This window comes from Leuciscus leuciscus (genome assembly GCF_965113295.1).
Source record: "Leuciscus leuciscus genome assembly, chromosome: 13".
In the NCBI taxonomy this organism is placed as follows: Eukaryota; Metazoa; Chordata; class Actinopteri; order Cypriniformes; family Leuciscidae; genus Leuciscus; species Leuciscus leuciscus.
The window spans coordinates 9,907,321-9,928,778 of NC_138737.1; the positions used below are offsets into that span (position 1 = coordinate 9,907,321).

A 21,458-nucleotide genomic window follows, 5' to 3' on the forward strand; every position below is an offset into this window, starting at 1 on the left:
TAAATCATTATTGTGGCATCATTAATTGTCATAATTATTTGACTCCATACTTTTGTCCTTTTAAATTCACGCACCCTATAGCGTGGGGGGTATTACAAGTCCTCATGCGACATTTGACCAATCAGAGCCCTCAGTCTCGGAATCAGGTGAACGTCTCCGCCCACCGCTCGGTCATTGCAATGAAGAGGGAACTCGCGCGTCTTTAGGGTTAATTGATGGAGGTCGTGTGTTCAAACCTTAAGATTTTTACTTTTTAAACTACTTTACCTGGCACGGAGGACCGGGAGGACTTCGAGGTGTGCGTGGAAATACACATATATCTGATTTTCCGTCTGTTTTGTCACGGTAAGACACGCGCACCTGCACTTGCCTTTTTTGTGTGAAGTCCGTAACTGTTATAATGTGACCTGCTGTGAATTTCTTTGTAATAATGAGGATATTCTGCCTTCCCTGTTAAAACCGTCGGTGTGAGTTACAGTATTTTCTCTCAGTATTTTGAGTCACTTAATTATAGTTATTTATTTTCAGGTTGATATTACACTTTTTATGATTTGGGTATGGTTACTTATTTAGAGCTCAGGTGGCGTCTCCGAAATACTGATGAGTGTCTGTGTATAATATAATATAAAATGTGTGTGTGTTTGTATAATGTTGTTGTTGTCTGAAATGTCATTATCCATATCCCACACTTATACATAAAACTTCATATATTATGTTAGGTTTAGCTAGTATTGGGCTTTCCTTCAGCTGTCAAGAGCCCATGCGGTTCCTGAATGCACCTGTGTGGAGGGAAGGTAGTGTCCTCCTCTCACACCTGTAACCAGTCTGTCTTATGGCAACAGGCGTGTCGAGGCTTGTATTAAAGATTACAGTATCTAGGCGGGCAACTCTCTCCAGATAATTGGACCAGTATACCCTGAAACACATGTCTGATTAGTTTCTCGAAGGGAGGCAAAGAACGCTTGGGTTGATTGATGCTTCACCAGGAGGATGCCCGAATTCATGTATAGCATTCGAGTTTTATTTTATTTTTATTTTTTAGGGACCATTTAGCTAAAGTAAGCTGTTTTTAACATACTTAATGTAATTTGATGTATGAAATCCAGTTATAAATGTGATAATGTGGTCTTTATTTATTGATTAAATTGCCTGTTGATATTCACCCTCACCAACAATGATGGCATTGTAGACACTACTTTTTTTTTTTTTACATTTATATGCAGCTGAAAAATATATCTTTTATTCTTGTATTTATTTCAGTTTTTCAAATTGTTATAATATTTTTAAATATCAGTTTAATCAATTTATTTATTTTCAGACATAAAATTATACAGGTTTGTTTGGTTTTTAATTTGCTATAGCTTTGAATTATCTTGTAACTCCATGAGCAATATTAATAATGTTGATCTTTGAAGTATCCAAGTCATTTTTGCAATTTCAACACTTTTCATTTATTATTCTTTATCTTATTTGTCCTTTTTATGGAATGGTTCACTCAAATTAAAATTCTGTCATTTATTCACCCTCAAGTTGTTCCAAACCTGTATGAATTTCTTTCTCCTGCTGAACACAAAAGAAGATGTCTTGAAGAATATGTGTATCCAAACTGTATGGGAAAAAAAATATGGAAGTCAATGTGTTCCATCAACTGTTTGGTTACCAGCATTCTTCAAAATATCTTCTTTGTTCAGCAGAGGAAAGAAATGTATACAGGTTTGGAAACAATTTGAGGGTGAGTAAACTATGACAGGATTGTTATTTTTGGGTGAACAATCCCTTTAATGAATGAAATTATAGGCTACGCCCCGAATACACAGCCACAGATGTGTACATTTATTACAGAATAATACGATTTGAAATGCACTTTTCTGGTAATGGTATCAAGAACAACTGAGTTTCTCCATTGTCTGCATCTCTGAGTTGGACCGTTATGTGGTATATACTGTACATTGTTCTCGGGCTCTGCATTTCTTCGTTTATCCACCCCCATGATTTTATGGGCTGTCCTGGCTTCTGTGTCCTTAATGTACAATGACTGCTGACCATTGTGTCCCAACACTCACCCTCTTGTTCAGCTCCGAGTTTGCTGGAGTGGATGGAGGATGGTCCAACTGCTGATTTAAACTTTTTGTGTTTTCTAAGCACAATACAACCTTTCATGCTGCCACCATAAATAAGCCATTCTTGCATCATTTTTGCAACATTGAGGTTCCATATCACAACATGTCATACTGTCTAGAAGGGAACAGTACTGTTAAAGTGTATTTCAATTGATCAATTATAAATTCAGTCTGAATGACTAAATGAAAGATGTAAAGGATAAAAATGGTAGATTTTACAGTAGTTGGTCTTTTGTTGTATTATTTTAATTTAATACTGTGAAGCTGCTTCGATACAATCTGTATTGTGAAAAGCGCTATACAAATAAACTTGACTTGACTTGAGGGTTCCTGTTTACTCTTTGTAATTGTCTCCTTAGGCTCTGATCATTGGCGGTGATGGCATTCTCTGAGTTCACATCCACAGCTGAACACTTGTATGACAAGTGGATCAAGTTGATCGAAAATGCAGGTAAGAAGGTTTCTGACATTAGAGGGAAACACCAATGTATGATCTGCAACAGTCAGATTCTGAAAGTAAAAATCCCATTGAAAAATAATTTTGTCCATAGGGGAACTGATTTTGGGCGATAACTTAAATCATTAAAGAAAGACCTACTGTGAGCTATGAACTTGTTTATTGATGGTATATGCTTTTGTTGAAGCCATCAGCCTGCATTATTTCATCTTATTTTTGACAAACACGTTTAACAGTGGAGTTCCTCATGCCAAAAGAACTCTAGTGCCCAACCACTCCCATGAAGCACTGCAAACTGACAGTCTGCGCTTTTAAACTTAAATTAAACAAATATATTATATCTTATTATATAATAAGTATATCTTATATTACATTTTGCTATATACACACAACTGTTTCTATATACATAATCAACATATTTAAAACAATAGTTTTAAGTTTCTGTCATGTAAAAAAACAAAAACAATTTTCATGGCTTATAACGGAGATCTCTTGGAAAAATGAATGGAAACACTTCCGCAACCAAGGTTGCTAAAAAGGGGTTGGTAAATGTGGTTTACACTGTTTAAAATCATTAGTGCATCAAATTATTTGTATATATATATTTTTTTTAAGTTGACTGATTCTGTTACTGAGATTGTTGAAACGTCAGTTTTTCATACATCAGTGTAATTTATTGATCTCAGAGAATTATGGTGCACAACAGCAATAGCGGACGTAGATTAATGCACAACCTAATGCAGTTACAATAGATGTTGCTATGCATGGAGACATTACACGGAGTTCAGATATTCTTGTGATGTGATTTCAGACCCGAGGACAAAAGACTGGCTGCTCATGCCCTCTCCTATCCTGCAAACGGCTATTATTTTATTTTACATCTTCTTTGTGACGTTACTGGGGCCCAGGATAATGGAGAACAGGAAACCGTTTAATCTGAAGCCGGTCCTCGTCATCTATAATTTCAGCGTTGTGGCTCTTTCTCTTTACATGTGTTATGAGGTAAATATCATTATTTTTGCTGGCAGGCAAACCTGTGTGTTTTGCTTGAGAGTTTACAAAGGTACTTGTTTTGATGAACATGTATTGTTAGAGTCCATTGTGTTATGCTGCCATTTCAATTTGTTTCATGCTGTTCACACATATGGCTAATGTGTAAATGGGTGGAATGAGTTTACCTACAGCGTTCAGTACCTTGAACCTACCTAGTTCAGTTTACTCAAATTAGAATTTACTCTTCCTCATGTTAATCCCAATTTTGTTCTCATGTTGTTCCACAATTATTTGATTGTCTGTCTGTGGCTCACAAAAGTTGTTTTGCAATATGTCAAAAGCAGCTCCTTTCCATACAATAAAAGTGGATGTGATTAATACTGCCAGGCACTAATTAACTTGTTGGCTGTATTCTACATCTTCTGAAGCCGTGTAGTAGTGCTGTGTTGAACAAACTGAAAATATCAGTTGTTTAGTGAAAATCTTTAGAGCTTTTTTGCCCTTTTGGAAATTTAGTTTAATTTTTGTTGTATAGAAAAAATCAGTTTAGACATTCGGCTAAATATGAGTTTTTTTTTCTTGCCTTGTCAGGTATTTATAATGAGCTATTTTTTTCTTTAGTCTATCTCCATATAAATGGTATGGCCAAATGTACATTTCTTAAGTTCTTGAATTTCAATCAAGCCCTCTTACAGGTGTATTCTTTCTTTGCAGTTTGTGATGTCAGGCTGGGGAACGGGCTATTCATTCGGCTGTGATCTGTTAGACCCCTCTCGATCGCCACAAGCCATGAGGGTGAGAACAGAAGAAATGCTGCTTTACCTGCCGTGTGAAAACCTCTGCCCTGGTTTTTTTTTTATTAATTTTTTTTTCATGTAACCTGACACCAGGCTTAGGTATTTGGCTTAGATGTGGTTGGCTTCACTTGACTTAAATGTTACACAGAACCATTCAGACCTCCTGCAATACACTTATTTCTGAGTGATATTATTGTATCCTTGTCTGATGAATTTGTTTTGTATTTAATAGTTTGTCTGGGATTTGTGCTTGATCTATATTTCTCATTCTCCAGATGGCATGGACTTGCTGGCTCTATTACTTCTCCAAGTTCATTGAGATGTTGGACACAGTGAGTGATTTTTCCTATTTATTACCTTGATTTCATGACATCTGCATTGCTACTGCTACTGAAGCAAACAGCATATATAACGGCAAATAGTAGTCTGTCACATCTTTGGCATACAGTGTCCTCCACTAATACTGGCACCCTTGGTAAAAATGAGCAAAGGTGGCTGTGAAAAGTAAATCTGCATTGTTTATCCTTTTGATCTTTAATTAAAAAAACTCACATTATGAATGTTTTTTTCCAATGCGTGTTGGCCACACTTATTGGCACCCATAGAAATTCTTATGAGTAAAATATTTTCCCTTAATCATTCATCACGATGAGTAAAACCAAAGAATATAGTTCAAACAAACATCAACAAACATCAAAATCAACACAAAAATGTGTCACTGAGTCAAAAATGAAGCTTCTGCCATGGCCGTCCCAGTTCCCTAACCTAACCCTATAGAAAATGAGTGGGATGAACTGAAGAGAAAAAGCACCAACATGGAGCTGGGGATCTGGAAAGATTCTGGAAGGAATGGTCTCTGATCTCTTGTAAGGTGTTCAGAGCTGGCGAGCAGAGCTGTTATCTTGGGAAAAGGACATTGCAATAATTGGGTGCATATAATTGTGGCCAACGTGAACTAGATATTTTTTTTTTTTTTTTTTTTTTTTTTTTCATATTGTGAGTTTCCCTCCACTTTTAATTGTTTCACTTCAATGAAAGGTTCGAATTTTTGAATGAAAGATCAAAAGGAAAAAATAGCTTTAGCTTTCCATGAATAATTTTTTTATTTAATTTTTTTCAGCCACCTTTGCTCATATTTACCAAGGGTGCCAATATTAGTGGAGGGCACTCTACACTGTCAGTCAGCAATCTAACTTAAGCTCTGTTTAAATCATCTATGGCATGCTGTCAGTTACCACAGAAAATAATTGACTCATTTGTCAGTAAGTAAAAGTGCTTTTTAATAGACATGGGGCAGTTGCATTGAATTTTATATAAACTATACATGCAAAATACCTCTGACTACAATCAAATGTTGTTTGATTGGATTAGAAACATTTTAACATTGGATCACTCCATTTAAACATGAACAGTGTTTAGTGCTGTCCTTTGTGTTCAGATCACAGAAAACAAATGTCAATACCGGGTCTTTTATCTGTCTTTTCTGGCCAGATCTTCTTTGTACTAAGAAAAAAGCAAAATCAGGTGTCCTTTCTACACGTCTTTCATCATTCCATCATGCCTTTCACTTGGTGGTTTGGAGTCAGGTTTTCTCCAGGTATGTCTTTATGTTTTCCCCTGATTGCAAGACTACACTTAACTCTTTCCCCGCCATTGACGGAAAGTTCGGTCATTTGTGAGAGAACGCTTCCCTGCATTGACAGAATGTTTTCACTATTATACGCTAGGGGGTGCTATGTCACATCTACTGAAAGAGTAGAGAATCTCCTGATCAAAACACATGTGAAGAATAATCAGAAACAATCGAGATCATATGCATATGTAAAATAACGCGATCATCAACATTAATCAGCATAAATGAAAACCGCCTAATGTTACTGAATGAAATGTCGAGCCAGGATGAGCTATAGGACTGTGCATGCATTAGGGGAGTTGATGGACTCAGTCTACTCCGTCTATGTTTTGGTCATCGTTCTGAATATGATCCAGATTTTCTCAGCTTTTTGCTCAATTTTTGTATTAAACTTACCCACATTCAAGTGTTGATTAAAAAAGAATGCATGAAGCTAGAATAAACTTTTTTTTTTTTTTTTTTTTTTTAAACCAGACTCTGTTATTTCTTTTGACATATTACATGTTCAGGAATTCAACAAAATATTCTGGGGGTCATGACATTTTTGTGGAAATGATTTTTAAACGCTGGTGGGGAAAGAGTTAAAAGTTGATTTTTCCTTTTTTGTTGCAGGTGGTTTGGGGACATTTCACGCCCCCCTAAACTGCGTTGTTCATGTCATCATGTATACATACTATGGACTGTCAGCCCTCGGCCCTACCTTTCAAAAATTTTTATGGTGGAAGAAGCATCTAACTTCAATACAGCTGGTATGTATTACAACATTTTTCATTTATTTTTGGTGTGTGTGTGTGTGGCTATAGAAATGAATTTAAAATCGCATATGGATGTGGTTTAGATCTGGATTTAAAAATCTTGTTCTTTGGTGTTTTGGTGTTCATACTAATAGCTTAACTGATTTGAATCGGATTTGACATGCATTGTATTTTTGTTTGTGCTCTCTTTTCTCAGATCCAGTTTGTCATCGTAACCATTCATATTAGCCAGTACTACTTCATGAAAGAATGTCCTTACCCGTACCCCATTTTCATCTACCTCATTACTCTCTATGGCGTCGTCTTCCTCCTCCTCTTCCTCAACTTCTGGTACCATGCATACACAAAAGGCAAAAGGCTTCCTAAAGTCCTGCAAAACGCAACCATGCTACAGAACAACAATGACATACACCACAAGAAAGAATAACTGGTGCAGTGTGACAAACCAATCAGCAGTGACAATCTACCTAAAACAGCATTTTGGCTACATTTTTATAAGCATATTTATATGTACACCATAAAGTTTATCTTGATGCCCTAGGAATTTTTTTTTACTTTACAGACTGTGTGTTTCAGTCTTGGCTGGATCTTGCCTTCTAACCTCAGCTGGGCATTTGAGTTGAACTATGGGTCATTGCCTTAAGGGCTGCTTATGTTTCTACTCATTTTCTGCATACTGGTGTGCTACCCCTCCCTGTTTAATGAGATGTGAATGAGTCAGAAGCCTCCCAGCTCCTCACTCATGTCAGTCACCTCACTTTTATTGCCTTTTTTTTTTTATTGCTATATTTAGATTTTTATGTCCCTGTTTTTGACTATATCAGTAAATAAGATGGAGAAGTGTTGGAATTTTTTTTCTTCTTCTCTCCCTTCGTAAATCAGAACTGTGGAGAAAATTCTACCACGAACACTAGGTGCTATATCCGTAATGCGTATTTATGTGCTTTTCACCCTCTACATGTGACATTGCGTGAATGGTAGCAAGTACGGAAACTGTCCTTGAAGGAACCGATGCATTGATCTCATCTTGCACTATTGGTGAAGAAGGACTGGAATTTGGTTATCTTTTTATTTTATACATCGTATCGTAATGAATGTCTTGGGCTTTATTGTCCAGGACAGGAGCCTGCAATTTTTGTATAAATTTAGAATGTTAATTGACAGTTTTAAATATTTATGAAAAAAATAAATAAATGCTGTATTCACTTTATGTTGGTGGTTTTATTTTATTTTATAACTGCACTTTCTAATGGGTTGACTATACTTTGGGGAATTTGTCCCAAAACGTGAACTAAATTTCACAAAACCTGGGGGCATCCAGAGAAAAATTTAATAATTGTATATATTAGCTTTCAGTTTGTGGTTAATCTGTTGTGTGTCCATTTAGGGTTGTGTTGGTTTTAAATGTGGATTCATCCTATAAGATTTGAAATACCCAATTCTCAGTTTTACCAGAAGATCACAGCTCCCCCATGTGGAGTAAAATGTTGTAGTAACAATCAAAGGGTAAAAGCGTCTGGGAATTTTGCAGTCTCTGAACATTTGTTTTTAACCCCTTAATTATTTTGTATATTTTCTTTACTTTGTTTGACTGTAATGCATTTCATGATTTGAAATTGGAGACCTTAATTTTTTTGCCATTGTTTTTTAGCAAAAAAAAAAAAAGTTTTGCTTTATCTTTGCAAGGAAGAATGAAGTCACAATGTCTTAATTCCTTGCAAATTAAGTCTGCTAATTGTAATAATGCCTTTTTACATGTTTTCAAATATTTGAAGTCATATATTCTCATATTTGTATTTGCAGGTATGTATTAATAATGATGTCCTATTGTAGCTGTACTGTTGGAAACCAATATCAAATGGTGTTTATATTTAAAGTTACCATGTAAATGCATCTTAATTCTGTCTGTCTTGAGATGCTGTGAAATCTAAAATACAATGTTTTCCAAGCTTGTGCATTCAACTAAAACTCATTATGCAATGGAAAACTTAAGCATGGTGAGTGAGATTTGTTTGAGAGGCTTTTGTAGTAGAACGAACATGTATGAGTGGTTGCCTTGTGCTCGCCTAAAACAGGAAAACAGAATTCTCCTTAAAGCATTTTTCACTGGTGCTTCATGGGTAATTTTTGTCTAGCAGTTAGAAGTAGGTCACGGTTCACAGAATGTGTGAACTACAGCAGGTCAGAATAAATTTGGACTGCTGTGAAGAATGCTCACATTTGCTTGGTACTCCTGCCTTTCCCCACACTTGGTGCTTTGTCATTTTGAGGTGGCATCTTCTAATAGATACATTTGCCAAGTGAAACCCCTCTCAATGTCAGCAAAGAATTAAATAAAAACTACTGACAAACGCTGCAGGGAACATTTACTGCTCTAATGAACACGTTAAATGCTGCACAGCCCCCTTCATCAAGTGGTGTTATTAAGCGAAATCAAATCAGCTACATTTAGGTATTTTGTTCCTTTTTAATATTGTTGTAGAGATGCTGCAATGTTTAATATTGTAGTTTTTAATGTTTGGACATCATTGTGTGGAATTGAGTGATTTGGACGAGCATTTAGTTAGACAAAGACAAAACAGGTTTTTTTTTAGTGGCCAAGAATGTTGTTGACCGAAGGATTGTCAAACAGATGTGGTCAATTGTTTACTGATGGTGATCCAACATCCTCCATATTGCGACTGCACAGCTGCATGGTCATTACTGATTCAACAGATGCAGTTTGGAGGCAAAAAGATTTACAAGTAGGAAATGTGCACATTCTGATAGGTGTTAATGTCACCTTAATCTGGTTGTAAACCCTCTGTGGTAGGCCACACTGTTAGACTTTTCTGTAATTTCTACAGTTATTTACTTTAAATCCCCCAGTATTATACTGCTATTTCTCTTTACAGTAAATAACTGTGATTCCAATTGCATCATGGGGATTTTCTGTGACGTCTAACACCACATACAGAGACTTACTGTATTTTTTAAATTTGCTGTATACTACTGTATTTGACGTAACTGCCTCTCTGGCTGGCACCATTCCACCGTGCTTTTTATTTCCTAATTTTTGCCTTACACCACGTGTCTACAACGCTATAATAGCCAGAGGCTGTCTATATTGGACACATTGAAGCGACCGGACCTTTAAATGCAAACCTGTTTATCCCTTGTAAGAACTAGTGCGAGCGCTTGGACTCGTATCGGACTACGTCTGAAATATAACGGCCGCGGCGCATCACTATACTGTCTGGGATTTGTCGTGTCGCGTCAGACAGACATCCAGTGTAGGTAATGGGGTCTGTCTTTTGTTGGATCGCGACGTTCGTGTCTGGCCCGGGGAAGAGACGGAATTCACTTCACCGAGAGAGAGATCAGCAAGCAAGGTAAAAAAAAACCAAAAAAAAAACAAACATTCTGTGTATGTTGACAGGATTGTGCCCAGTTTAATGTATGTTATAACGTTAACGTTAGCCTAACGTTACTCGTCGTCAACATGGCGGTAACGAACTTTACCATGGTAAACTGAGCTAACGTTTCATTTTACACACTTTGTTAGATTATTGAATTGTCGAGTTAAAATATGCCAACGAGCAACGCGTTTACATTAACAATAAATGTGAATAAACTAATGTGAAATTCTGTTTATATCTTAATGTTGGCCTACTGATGAGAACCTTTATAGTTTTAGCATTAGTTTGCAAACTATACCATATTATAGTTTATTTTTTATTTTTATGGAATTTAATATTTACTTCCATTTTTGTGTTTAAAGGCAACTGCAACAAAGCGCCAATTCGCGCCAGTGACTTAGCAAGATTCCAGAGGTAGGCCAGCCCATTTGTGATATATTTTGAGATAAGTTTGCTGAAATGATTAGCATACACTATGTGAAAATTGCTTTTGAGCCACTGGTGCAGACTAGGTAGCTAACAATATCTTATAAAATCTCTATAAAATTGGCTAACTTTATATCAAATAAGTGACCTTTGCATTATGTCTAACTTTATTACACAGCAAATGAACCAATCAGAAGATGGACCATTGTCTTTGTTCAGTCTCACCAGATTAAATGTATCCAGGTAAGCACTGCAGTAAAACTCTCACTAATTCATTCAGACCAAATCTAGCATTCTAAACAACTTAAGTTTATATTTTTGCATGATTTTTATATTTTATTAGCCAGCGACTCTACCATTGCAGTTCCACCTGACTAGGAAGGTCCTAATATCAGCGCACAGGTGGGTTAACTACTGTAGGAAGGAGAACGATCATCACACAGTGATTTCTTGCATGTATCTTACTGTGTATTTGTCTCAAACAGGTACTCCTTCACTGCAGACAAGCTGAAATGGGCTAAAATCATCGATTTCAGTCGTTCAACTTCTTTCTATGCATCTCAGCATTTTTGGACAGAATTTAGGATTTGTAAGTATTAAAATTTAATCTGGCATAATTTAATTTAGTTCTTTTGTATGCTATTTATTGACAAAAGCTGTTTACAAATATATATTAAGTTTTTGTGAAAATAATAATAAAAATTAACAAAAAAGGAGGTTAAAAATAATGTGACACTAATATTCTCTCTCTCTCTCTCTCTCTCTCTCTCTCTCTCTCTCTCTCTCTCTCTCTCTCTCATATAGTTTTGGAACCGGGATCTCCTCTGAAGGACTGAGTACATTTGTGTTTGTGGGCACGCATGCAGACCAGGGAACATTCTGATGTTGTCAGTCAAGTTCTGAACAGGAACCAATCTTTGGAGAAGTTCATTTATTCACAAAGGTGGACAAAAACATTGTGTTGGCTTTTTAAAGATTATTTTGATGATGACTTTTACTCCTATGCTGTAGAAAAGATGGAGTAGACAGTCAGACATTGATAATAATAATAAATGTTTCTTGAGCATCAAAGAGACTTCTTTCAAAAACATTACGCCACTTAAATACTTCTTTTGGCCACCAGTGTACATGAATCCAACACATTTTTGGAAATAAAACAATGTGTTATGTGTCTTGTATTGTGAAAAGAACTGTGTTTTGTCCTGTTTTGGACATTTCCTTTTTGAATGCTTAATGTATTTATATTCTGCAGTTTTATGAATGTAATGGTTGATATTTCATTATAATACTTGTATAAGCTAAACAACCAATGACTCTACATTCATTTAGTCAAATGCTAATGTTTTGTTTATGATTTTATGTATGTTTTCAAAAATGTTTGCAGTGAAGGACAGCACATAATGTGTTAATTTAACACGTTTACACATCTTTGTGCTAACCTCTCTGACATATTTACTTTGTTAAAATCATTAACACAATGAATGAGTTAAAATTAACACAAAAAATGTTGTCTCTAAACTTACCCATTAATGTGTAAAAATTTCACACATCATTTCCAGCATTGGCATGTTTATTTTGTGATATATATGAAATGTTTTAAATAAAAAAATGGTATTTTGTGATAACTTTGTCTAATTGGTTTGTATGAAAGTAGTACTTATGTAGGATAAAAATAAAATTAATCATATATCAAAATTATCAAATCTAATTTATATTTAGTACAAATAAAAATAATTACAGTAGTGTACTGATTAGCTTAGTTTTTACAGTAATGCACTGTACTGATTAGCTTCGTTTTTACAGTAATGCACTGTATTACACAAAACTGAAATACGGTTTGGTACTGTAACTCTTAATTACAGTAACTTACTGGCAACAGTGTTGCCAGTAAGTTACTGTAAAAAACCCTTGAAAAGTCTAACAGTGCAGTGGTTTAGAGGTATGTGGAGGGATTTGGGGAATTTACAAATGTGTCCTTGCTGTTGGGTGATATTTCATGCTTTCCGAGGCCATTTCAATTCCACCTTTTTTCACGATTGCCCCCAGAACTGTTGAAACCTGTTTATTTTTTCTGTTAAACACAAAAGATATTTTAAAGGTGACACATGCCCCTTTTCTATATATCTATGGTGTCCCCAGATTGTGTCTCTGAAATTTCTGCTCAAAATACCCCCCAGATCATTTATTATAGCTTGTCAAATTTGCCCCTTTGTTGTGTGTGTGTGTGTGTGTGTGTGTGTGTGTGTGTGTGTGTCCCTTTAAATGCAAATGAGCTGCTGCCCTTTACACGAGCTTCTGATACAATGACAAAACACGCGAATAATCTGTCATCCAAAATCTCAGAAATAACCAGTAGTGGAGTGCAGCTTTAGGAAAGACTCAAGAAGAGGTTGCAACTTTTCGACTGTGCCTGGACGTTTCTAAATGGTTAGTGGTGGATACATTTATGTAGTACATTAGTTGTGGAGTTACATTGATTCATCTCATCGACTTGCATGTACCTTCATGTTAAAGTTTTACACAAGTTGACACAGTAGCCTACCCTGAAAGTCTTTATAAGACAGCAGTGATTTTTTTGTGTGTGTGTCACAAGTCATGATTGACAGCTTCTCTAAACAAAGTAGTCACTGAGGCACCAATGGACTTTTTGGGGGATTTTCGGGAGGAGATTGGAGATTCAGCTCCATAAGTGTTTTTTTCACACTGACATGAGTTGTTCTGCAGTAAACTGTACTAACGGTTTCTGCGTGAGTGAGGGCGGGACCTTCATATCATATAGCGGCTCCACTCGAGCTTCTGGCTGCAGACTTGCACTCTCAGACTTGCAATCTCACCAGCCCTTCCATCTTTTTTTTTTACACTGTTGGCACTTGCAAAAACCAAATGGCGGCGCCGTGGGTGGAAACGTGCAGATTAAGGGGCAGTAAGATTATACATCATTCCTACATCAGCAAGGGAGCAAAATCTGATCGTTTGCAGAGAAAGGTACTGGGTTGTAGCCTACACCTTTTCACGGTCTGGGTTGGTAGATACACCGGGGACCCGATTATAGCACTTTAACACGGAAAAAGTCAGATTTTCATGTTATGTCCCCTTTAAAGAATGTTGGTAATCAAACAGTTGACGGTAGCCATTGACTTCCATCTTTTTTTCTTTTTTTTGACCTACCTTGGAAGTCAATGGCTACCGTCAACTGTTTGATTACCAACATTATTTAAAATATCATCTTTTGTGTTCAGCAGAAAAAAAAAAAACTGATTCAGGTTTGGAACAACTTGAGGGCGAGTAAATGATGACAATTTTTGGGGTGAACAAGGCTTAAAGGGGTGTTACTTATGGGGCTGTGGAGGTGTAAGAAAAAGTTGGTCACTTGAATTCACTGCATTGACCAACAGAAAGCTGCTTGAAAGTGACTTCTGTGTGAGCTCAGCTGTGCTTCATACATTACATCGCTACACTGGACAATAGACCTTTTTGCCAACAAAGTTTCACTGAGATTTCACCAATTTAACCACATTTTTACTCCATTGCAACATAAAATACAATCAATATAAATAAAATGTTCACAATGGACATTTGAGGTAATTAACGAGTCAAAAGTGAAAAGGTGCAGCAACTTCGTTGTCTGCCAGGCTTCTTTTTTCCTTTTTTTCTTTTCTTTTTTCTGGTAGATTGTTCTGGCACTTGATTTTCAGGTCTAAACAAGCTTTTCATTCCTGTTAAAACTTGTATTTCAGCATATATGCAAAGTACAAAATGTATTGTTAGTAATGTTATTGACATGATGGTTGTGAAAATAAAAATTATTTCATCCTCTTGACATTTTCAAACCTGTTTGACTTTGTCTGTAGAACCCAAAAGCAGAGTTTAGGCATAATAGAAGCCTAGTCACCATTCACTTTCATTGCATGAAACACAAGCAGAAACAAATTGTGTAAATCATTCATGAATCCGTCTTACGCACACTCGTCTCGTTCAATTCAATGCAACAGTTTGTCAAAATGTAGAAGTATTCTGTTGAGCTACAAACATGTCCAAGAACAGATGAAAAAGTAAAAACTTGTGGACTCATGATTTAACTCGTGTTATGAATTAAGTCTTCTGAAGCCATATAATAGCTTTTATACGACTAAAATTTAAGTTATAAGTCATTAAACAGGGTTTATACAGAGATTCTTAAATTGAATTTACTACCTTTTTACCACCTATTTTACTACCATCACAATATGTTTACTACCAACACGGCTTCAAACTTCAACTGTAGCAGTGTTAAGTGTTAAGTAAAGTGACAAGTAAAGACATGAAATATCTTTCCAAAATGAATTAATAACATATTTAATCACAATTTAATGAGGCAATTATAACTTAATTTCAACACTGGGAGGGAGAGATAGAGAACCAGAGAGACTTAAACCTCTGTCTTTGGGTCCGACTCAAAATAAAAATTAATTCATGGAAGTTTAGTAAGGAAATAGGCCTGTACACGTAAGTTACCCTAATTTAAAACCATATAGATCAGGGGTGTCCAAACTTTTTTTAGTGAGGGCCAAATACAGAAAAATAAACAAAGGGCCGGGCCACACACTAGAGGTGACATATTGACACAATACACAATACTGTATTTTTACAACCTGGCTATAAAACGCTATAAATCCATCCATATTTTTTTCCAAAACGCTATAAATCCATCCATATTTTTTTCCAAAACGCTATAAATCCATCCATATTTTTTTTCCAAAACACTATAAATCCATCCATATTTTTTTTCAATATATCGGCGCAATGTATGATTTCAATCCGTTTATTTTTCTATAGTGGAACTATTTTTTCAGATACCTCACAACCGCGTATAAACTTCCGCTCTTCGGCAACTTCCGTTGCTCTGCTCACGGCGCTAGCCTTCTGAGAGTCAGAGAACCGAGCGAAAAGACCTAAAAGACTACAACCAAATGTAAACAGCCCCCTTTCCTTTTCCGGTAGCGCAGTAATATCAACGAGCAATGAGTCCTCCAACGGAAATCAATGGGATTTTACAAAATGCCAAATAAAACACGACAGAAACTGTATTTCGCTACGCTACTTGTTTTGGAACATCAACGAACACCACTAACCACTCGGTGAGTTGCACAGTTTTGAAAACGAACGTTAAGGGTTGTTTTAAGGGCATGTTTGTGCATGGCCATAGACTCCCATTCTAAAGCGGTCATGGGCAATTCTAAAATAGTCAAAAAGTCGAGACAGGAACCATTACAAAATAGACTCAAAGTGTTAAATACCGGAATTGTCCTTTAATAATCTTACCCTCTAATAGAGATGTCTTATATTCAAATTTGGTCACGATGCAAGTAATTAAGGCATAAGAACATCATTGACGCCAAACCTGTAATGTGAATGATATTTGAGCACTGCAGCATGGGAGAAGATTTTCAGAGAATAATGGATTAGGCTACATTTTTGTCTGTACATCACACAAGGCTTCTAAAAACTAGGAACATAGAGTATAGATGGTTTTAAGTGATTTTTATTTTTTATTCATGTGCACTCATAATCTCTTGCAATGACGACATCTCTTCTCTGATGAGCTGTTTACTGGCGTGAGGGAGGGGCAACCTGTCACTCACATGACATCACAGCAATAGCAAACCACAACCATGTTAAATGAACTAAATAACTTTTTTTTTTAAACAAAAATGAAACATCACTGAACTTAATTAAGTTGAACTGTGACACTATTTTCTTCTGAAAACAAACTTTTTTTGCATTATTTTCCTGTTTATCTCTAAAGCTGCTTTGAAACAATCTGTATTGTAAAATGCGCTATATAAATGAATGTGACTTGGCAACCAACCAATCAATTCCTGATGGGAAAAAAAATCTAATCTGGCCCTACATTATTATTATTATTATTATTATTATTTTTCTTGTTCGAGAAGCTGTGCGGATATACGTTACAATAAGAAAAGACTTATCGCAACGTCTGACTTTAAAGAACAGCTGAGCTGTTAGTACCTTTCAAATGAAAATCGCAATTGATTTAAAAGTGGCGTTTTTACCTAAACCTCACCATAGATCATTGTTTTTGTGTATTGATTTTATCCTTATCAAGATGGATAAAAGTGCTGTCAACCCTTGAACTGCCTCTGACATACTGTGAGATCAGCATCATACATTTGGACTTGTCTAATATGTTTGTGTTTGGGCTGCTTGTGTGTCCAAACATTCCAAGCAGATGGGAAATCATGACAGACATGGGTCAGAAAGACAGAGCTTGGTACTTGGTCCACAATATTTATAAATACGTTTGCTGTGTGCGTAAATGTAATTCCTGATAACTCAATTTCCCTTCAAACATTTCATAAACAATAACAAACATATCACATAGGAACTCCAGACAGTGCCTCACAAAAATGTTGGTAATGAGTTTATTTGAAGTGCGTCCAAACTAGATATCCAAGAGTAATTTATTACAAAATGATTTGTTTGCTTCCCTTGCCCGCTAGAAGGTGGCTAGACCCTGAGAACATAAACTACTGGGGCGAGATAACTGGACTATGACGATATAGAGCAGATTAACTCCATATGTGTGACTTTTTGGGCATTCGTTTGTTTTATTATATGGTGCTCTTAAGTATTTGATTCTGATTGGTCAATCTTGGCATTCAGTGGTCTGATTTTTCCACAACTGCCCATGGCCAGCCCACTTATTCATCGGCCTTGGTTCCCAAAGTATTTTTCCCATTGGGATTTTTAATAAAAGTCTTCTTTAAAGAGCAAGCCACGAACCAAACCAAACCAACTGGCTATGAAGTGAATCACAACATTAAAATCTTTGATTTGAAGCAAAAAATATTTATTATATAATATTATAATAAAGGAACAACAGGACAAAGGTTTATTTCTTTGTAACACGATTAAAAAAAAAAAAGAATGCGGAATGAGGGTTTCAACAAAAGCATATACCATTAATTGACATCCACAACCCTGAAGTTATTGCTAATAATCAGTCATGCTGTAGGCTAATATTGTTGCAGTGTGTCTTGAAAATTGAGTTGCAATTTTTTTTTACTCTGATAAAATGTCCTGTCCTCATTTATTTGGTGGAGAAAAAAACCCTCAAATGGCAAATAAAAATTTCTTTCAATTTTGTAAATTCGGTCCTTCAAATTCCAATTTCTTATTTGTGCTATAGTTAAACACCTTTTTGCATTGTTCTTTTTTTCTTGAATTGGTTTGTTTCATAACACTTCACGGTTTGATTTTTGCCATTGGGGCACATTGTCCCAGTGAACTGTGAATTGTGTTCAGTGAACTGTATCTTTTCCCCCAGGGCAATGATGCTGGAAATGCTCAAAAGCTTGTTTTTGTGGCTGTGACTTTAAGGTATTTGCTTATATAAAAATTGTCTTCTGCATTTTTCAGAAGAATGAAGTGTGAAAACTAGCCCCGTTCTCCCCAGATCACTAACAACGAGGCAGGGACCAGTCAAAGGGCATGTGAAAAGAGAACTACAGCCTCCAAATGGACTACAGAGGTAAACAGTGCGAGCAGAACAACTGACGTCCGACGTCCAATTTTGACGATTCATTTCCAAAAGAAAACACTCAGCTGATTGCATATTCCCATGGTAGACGTTCACATAAACACTTCTATTGCTCTTGTGTTTGATCATTTGAGATGTACAAGTATCCCGCTGTGATGCTGCAGTTGCCCCTGCTTTTTAAAACATCTCTCTGCTGGAGGAACTTTAGGGAGGGGTGGGGGAGATGGAGCAGAGCGCTCTGATTGGCTGAGAGGCTGGGAACTCTGATATTCTTCAGTCCTTAAACCAAAGAGCATCACAGCACGAGGCACAGTGTCACAGGAAGCAAAGGGGACTTAAATGTTTCATTCTGTTTCAGCTGGACTGTATCGCAGTAACAACCGGGATCAGTCTCTGGAGGATTGCATCTGTCATTTCTGTTTCTTTTCTCTTTCTCCAAGGAGAACAGTAAGTTCCTATGCACACTTTATTTACTTCCTTTTTCTTCTCTATGTACTTCCCAAAGGCATAGAAAGAATGTTTCTGTACCCTACAAGCGTGTTTGCTCATTCTTTTCTCGTCACCATCCATCTGGTCTAGCATGTGTCGTCTTTAGCTTTAAGCCATGTGGAAAAGGATAGGCAGGTGCAAGGTGACTTTTGGGCACCTGACCCGTTCAGCTAACTCATCGCTGCACTGCATGCAAAGGGTTCTTTTAGAAGAGAGACATTTTTGATGGCATTTGCATCCTTAATCTATAAATAGAGCACCCAAAGCAGCCTGCTCTCACAGTGAACTGGAATGTCTTATTGTATCATAATCATCATAGGCAAGAGTGAGGCATTATGGTCCACATGCGCTTTTGTTTATTGGGGCTCGTATCCAATTGATGATACTAATACTGTTTTCCTTCCACATGTCAGTGTTTCCCCTCATAAATGAAGTCATGTGTAAAATCGAAAAGCCCATGGCTGTGTGGGAGTGATTCTGATTTTGTCACATGAAGTGAGCATTTTTGCATACTAAAAAGCCATTGTTTTTAAGTACAGAGAGATGGTTTTGTATCAAAATGATTTTTGAACTTCTTTTTTTTTTTTAAATGGTACTTAAAACATTTCACATTATACAGACCAAACAAACTATATATATTATAGTAGATCACCCAGTTAAAAAAGTGCATACAGTATTGCCAGTATTGCATACAGTATTTACACATAGAAATGATATACAAAGCAACCTGAGCTTGATAAATGAACGCCTTCAAGATCTGTCTGAAAAATATTCCCAGATCTGTTAAAATCCCACTGGTTTATCAGCAATTTCATAGCTAATTTTCATCATATGTAACATCAACTTGTTTTTATTGTAAAAAAAAAAACAACTCACTGGAACATTTGAACAAGATTAACATTACAAGTTCATTTTACAATCCAGTATTTTTCAAAAACGGGAAGTTTAACAATCCATCATGCACTTTTACGATGTGCAAAAATGCTGAATCTGAAACAAGAAAACGTTCAAAAGGGCGTGAAATGACATATGATGTCAAGGAGGCCAGATAATGATGTCATTGATGACACCACCCTTTCCCATTCTAAAACATCTGTGCTCCTAATTGGTTCCTTATGACATTTTAAAGCACAATATTACTGCATTTATAGCCATGCTTTAATTAATGAACAGCCTCAAAGTTTGTAAGAGGTACAGACCACTGCTTTTCTCTAACACGTCTCCCTCACGAACTGTAAATATAATGCGTGCAGAGGTAACCTTTCATTGGCTGTCTGACTCCCTATGTTGCTTTGTATATTTAAACACATCTCCCATCCAGATCTTTGTAGTTCTGCTCCTTTTGCCATCAGTTTCCACTATGTGCAGTCTGTGTCCACATTAAGTGCATTTAAGTTAGTATATTTTATAATTTGAGGCATATTAAAATGGTCGGAAAGTGTGCAGGCATGTCTGGGGATCAAGGCAAACACGAGTTCACGCTGTTGTTTCATGCCAAGAAATGAATTAAATAATTTCATGCTTTAAAGGTCAATCTGTACTCTTGACGGTGTGCTAAAGCTGACAGTTTGCTGTTTCTGTGTCCTGTGAATGTTATTTGAGGGCAAATGTCCAGACCAGAATTTACCTGGATAATCCTCATCTGTTAAATCAGTGCAAGGAACCAGTAAGGGACCCTAAGGCGGCGGCATAACAAATTAACTATGACAGGCCACACGATCTCTGTGAGTCTAGTTTGTTCATTTTTATGTTAAAGGTGCACTCCAATTTTTTGTGAGCCGCAGCTCTTTAAATTATACATATGAAGCCCTCTGGTTTCCTGTTGATGGTTATCCTTGTATACAATAGATTTGCAATCACATATATGAAATATGACTTTTGCCTTTGCTATGTAAGCATACAAATATCCTTCTTCCTCATGGAGATCACAAAGAACTTTTGATTAAAAACATCAATATGTCAAATGCATGAATTTAATACACAGAAAAAAATGTGAGTAGGATTTACTTGAAAGCTTTTTTTCACTCAGTAATTGCTAGTAAATTTCATAATTACAAAGAAAAAGCAAGTAACTCATTGAATTAAACGTTGAAGATTATTGGAGTATGTTTTACAAGAAAATACTGTTCTGTTTTGTCAATTTAATAGTACTTTTAAAATGTCTTATCCTGTACACTTACAACATATGAGGACTCGAGTCATATCAGTAGTTTAATTAAAGCTGTTTTATTTTTAATGTCCCAGGTCATATGACCTACTCTTTATCTTTAACCCCCTTTTTATCAGACGCTTTCAATCACTAAATAAATAAATCATGACTGATTAATTTTAAAATGGCATATGGTCAGCAAAAAATGTTGTATGATGCAGCATCCATGCAACTAGGTGTCAGTATAACTCAATGCAACAGTTTTTTGCAAATTATAATGGTAAAAGTTTGTTGACATCATATTAACTGTGGCCTAACATGTATTACAAAAAACTAAATTAAAGAAATGGCCCTTACATTTAATTCGTTACCAGACAATCTGTCACAGGCTAAATTTAGGCAGATTACTATTAGCATATGTCAAGGCCGTCTTGTTCTTTGACAGCTTTGATCTTACATTGATCTTACATCTTAAAGTAAGTTCCTCCCCAACAGTATATTTGGAATAAGAAAAACCTTTGATCATTTTCCATTTTAAGATTGTGTTTTAATATAATTGTTTTAATATAATTCCTCAAACATCCTGTGCGCAGAGGCTGAAAAGCCTTTTCTGAACGGCATTAAAAGGAAAACAGTGCAGCCATTTCCCTCAAACTCTCTCATGACACATTAATAGTTCAATAACCTCAGCAGAAACGCAG

At 36.1% G+C, this 21,458-nt stretch overlaps 2 protein-coding genes and 1 long non-coding RNA gene across 3 annotated transcripts in view; all 3 read left to right on the plus strand.

The window, feature by feature from the left end:
* The first annotated feature begins 164 nt into the window (after positions 1-164).
* On the plus strand, positions 165-7,965 carry elovl7a (ELOVL fatty acid elongase 7a). Its single transcript, XM_082188324.1, has 8 exons — positions 165-345; positions 2,480-2,571; positions 3,389-3,579; positions 4,285-4,365; positions 4,643-4,699; positions 5,859-5,964; positions 6,613-6,749; positions 6,952-7,965. Exons 2-8 carry the CDS (start codon positions 2,499-2,501, stop codon positions 7,180-7,182), a joined length of 876 nt encoding a protein of 291 aa, XP_082044450.1. The 5' UTR covers positions 165-345; positions 2,480-2,498; the 3' UTR covers positions 7,183-7,965.
* Positions 7,966-9,704: 1,739 nt separating this feature from the next.
* On the plus strand, positions 9,705-11,690 carry LOC309512638. Its single transcript, XR_014211114.1, has 6 exons — positions 9,705-10,126; positions 10,516-10,567; positions 10,758-10,822; positions 10,923-10,981; positions 11,065-11,168; positions 11,384-11,690. It is a non-coding gene; the product is annotated as an uncharacterized lncRNA (long non-coding RNA).
* Positions 11,691-18,503: 6,813 nt separating this feature from the next.
* Positions 18,504-21,458, plus strand: part of pde4d (phosphodiesterase 4D, cAMP-specific) — a 145,727-nt gene continuing 142,772 nt past the window's right edge. Inside the window, exon 1 of the mRNA XM_082188277.1 lies at positions 18,504-18,566. The gene's annotated coding sequence lies outside the window, so the exon portion shown is untranslated. The remainder of the gene's footprint in view (positions 18,567-21,458) is intronic.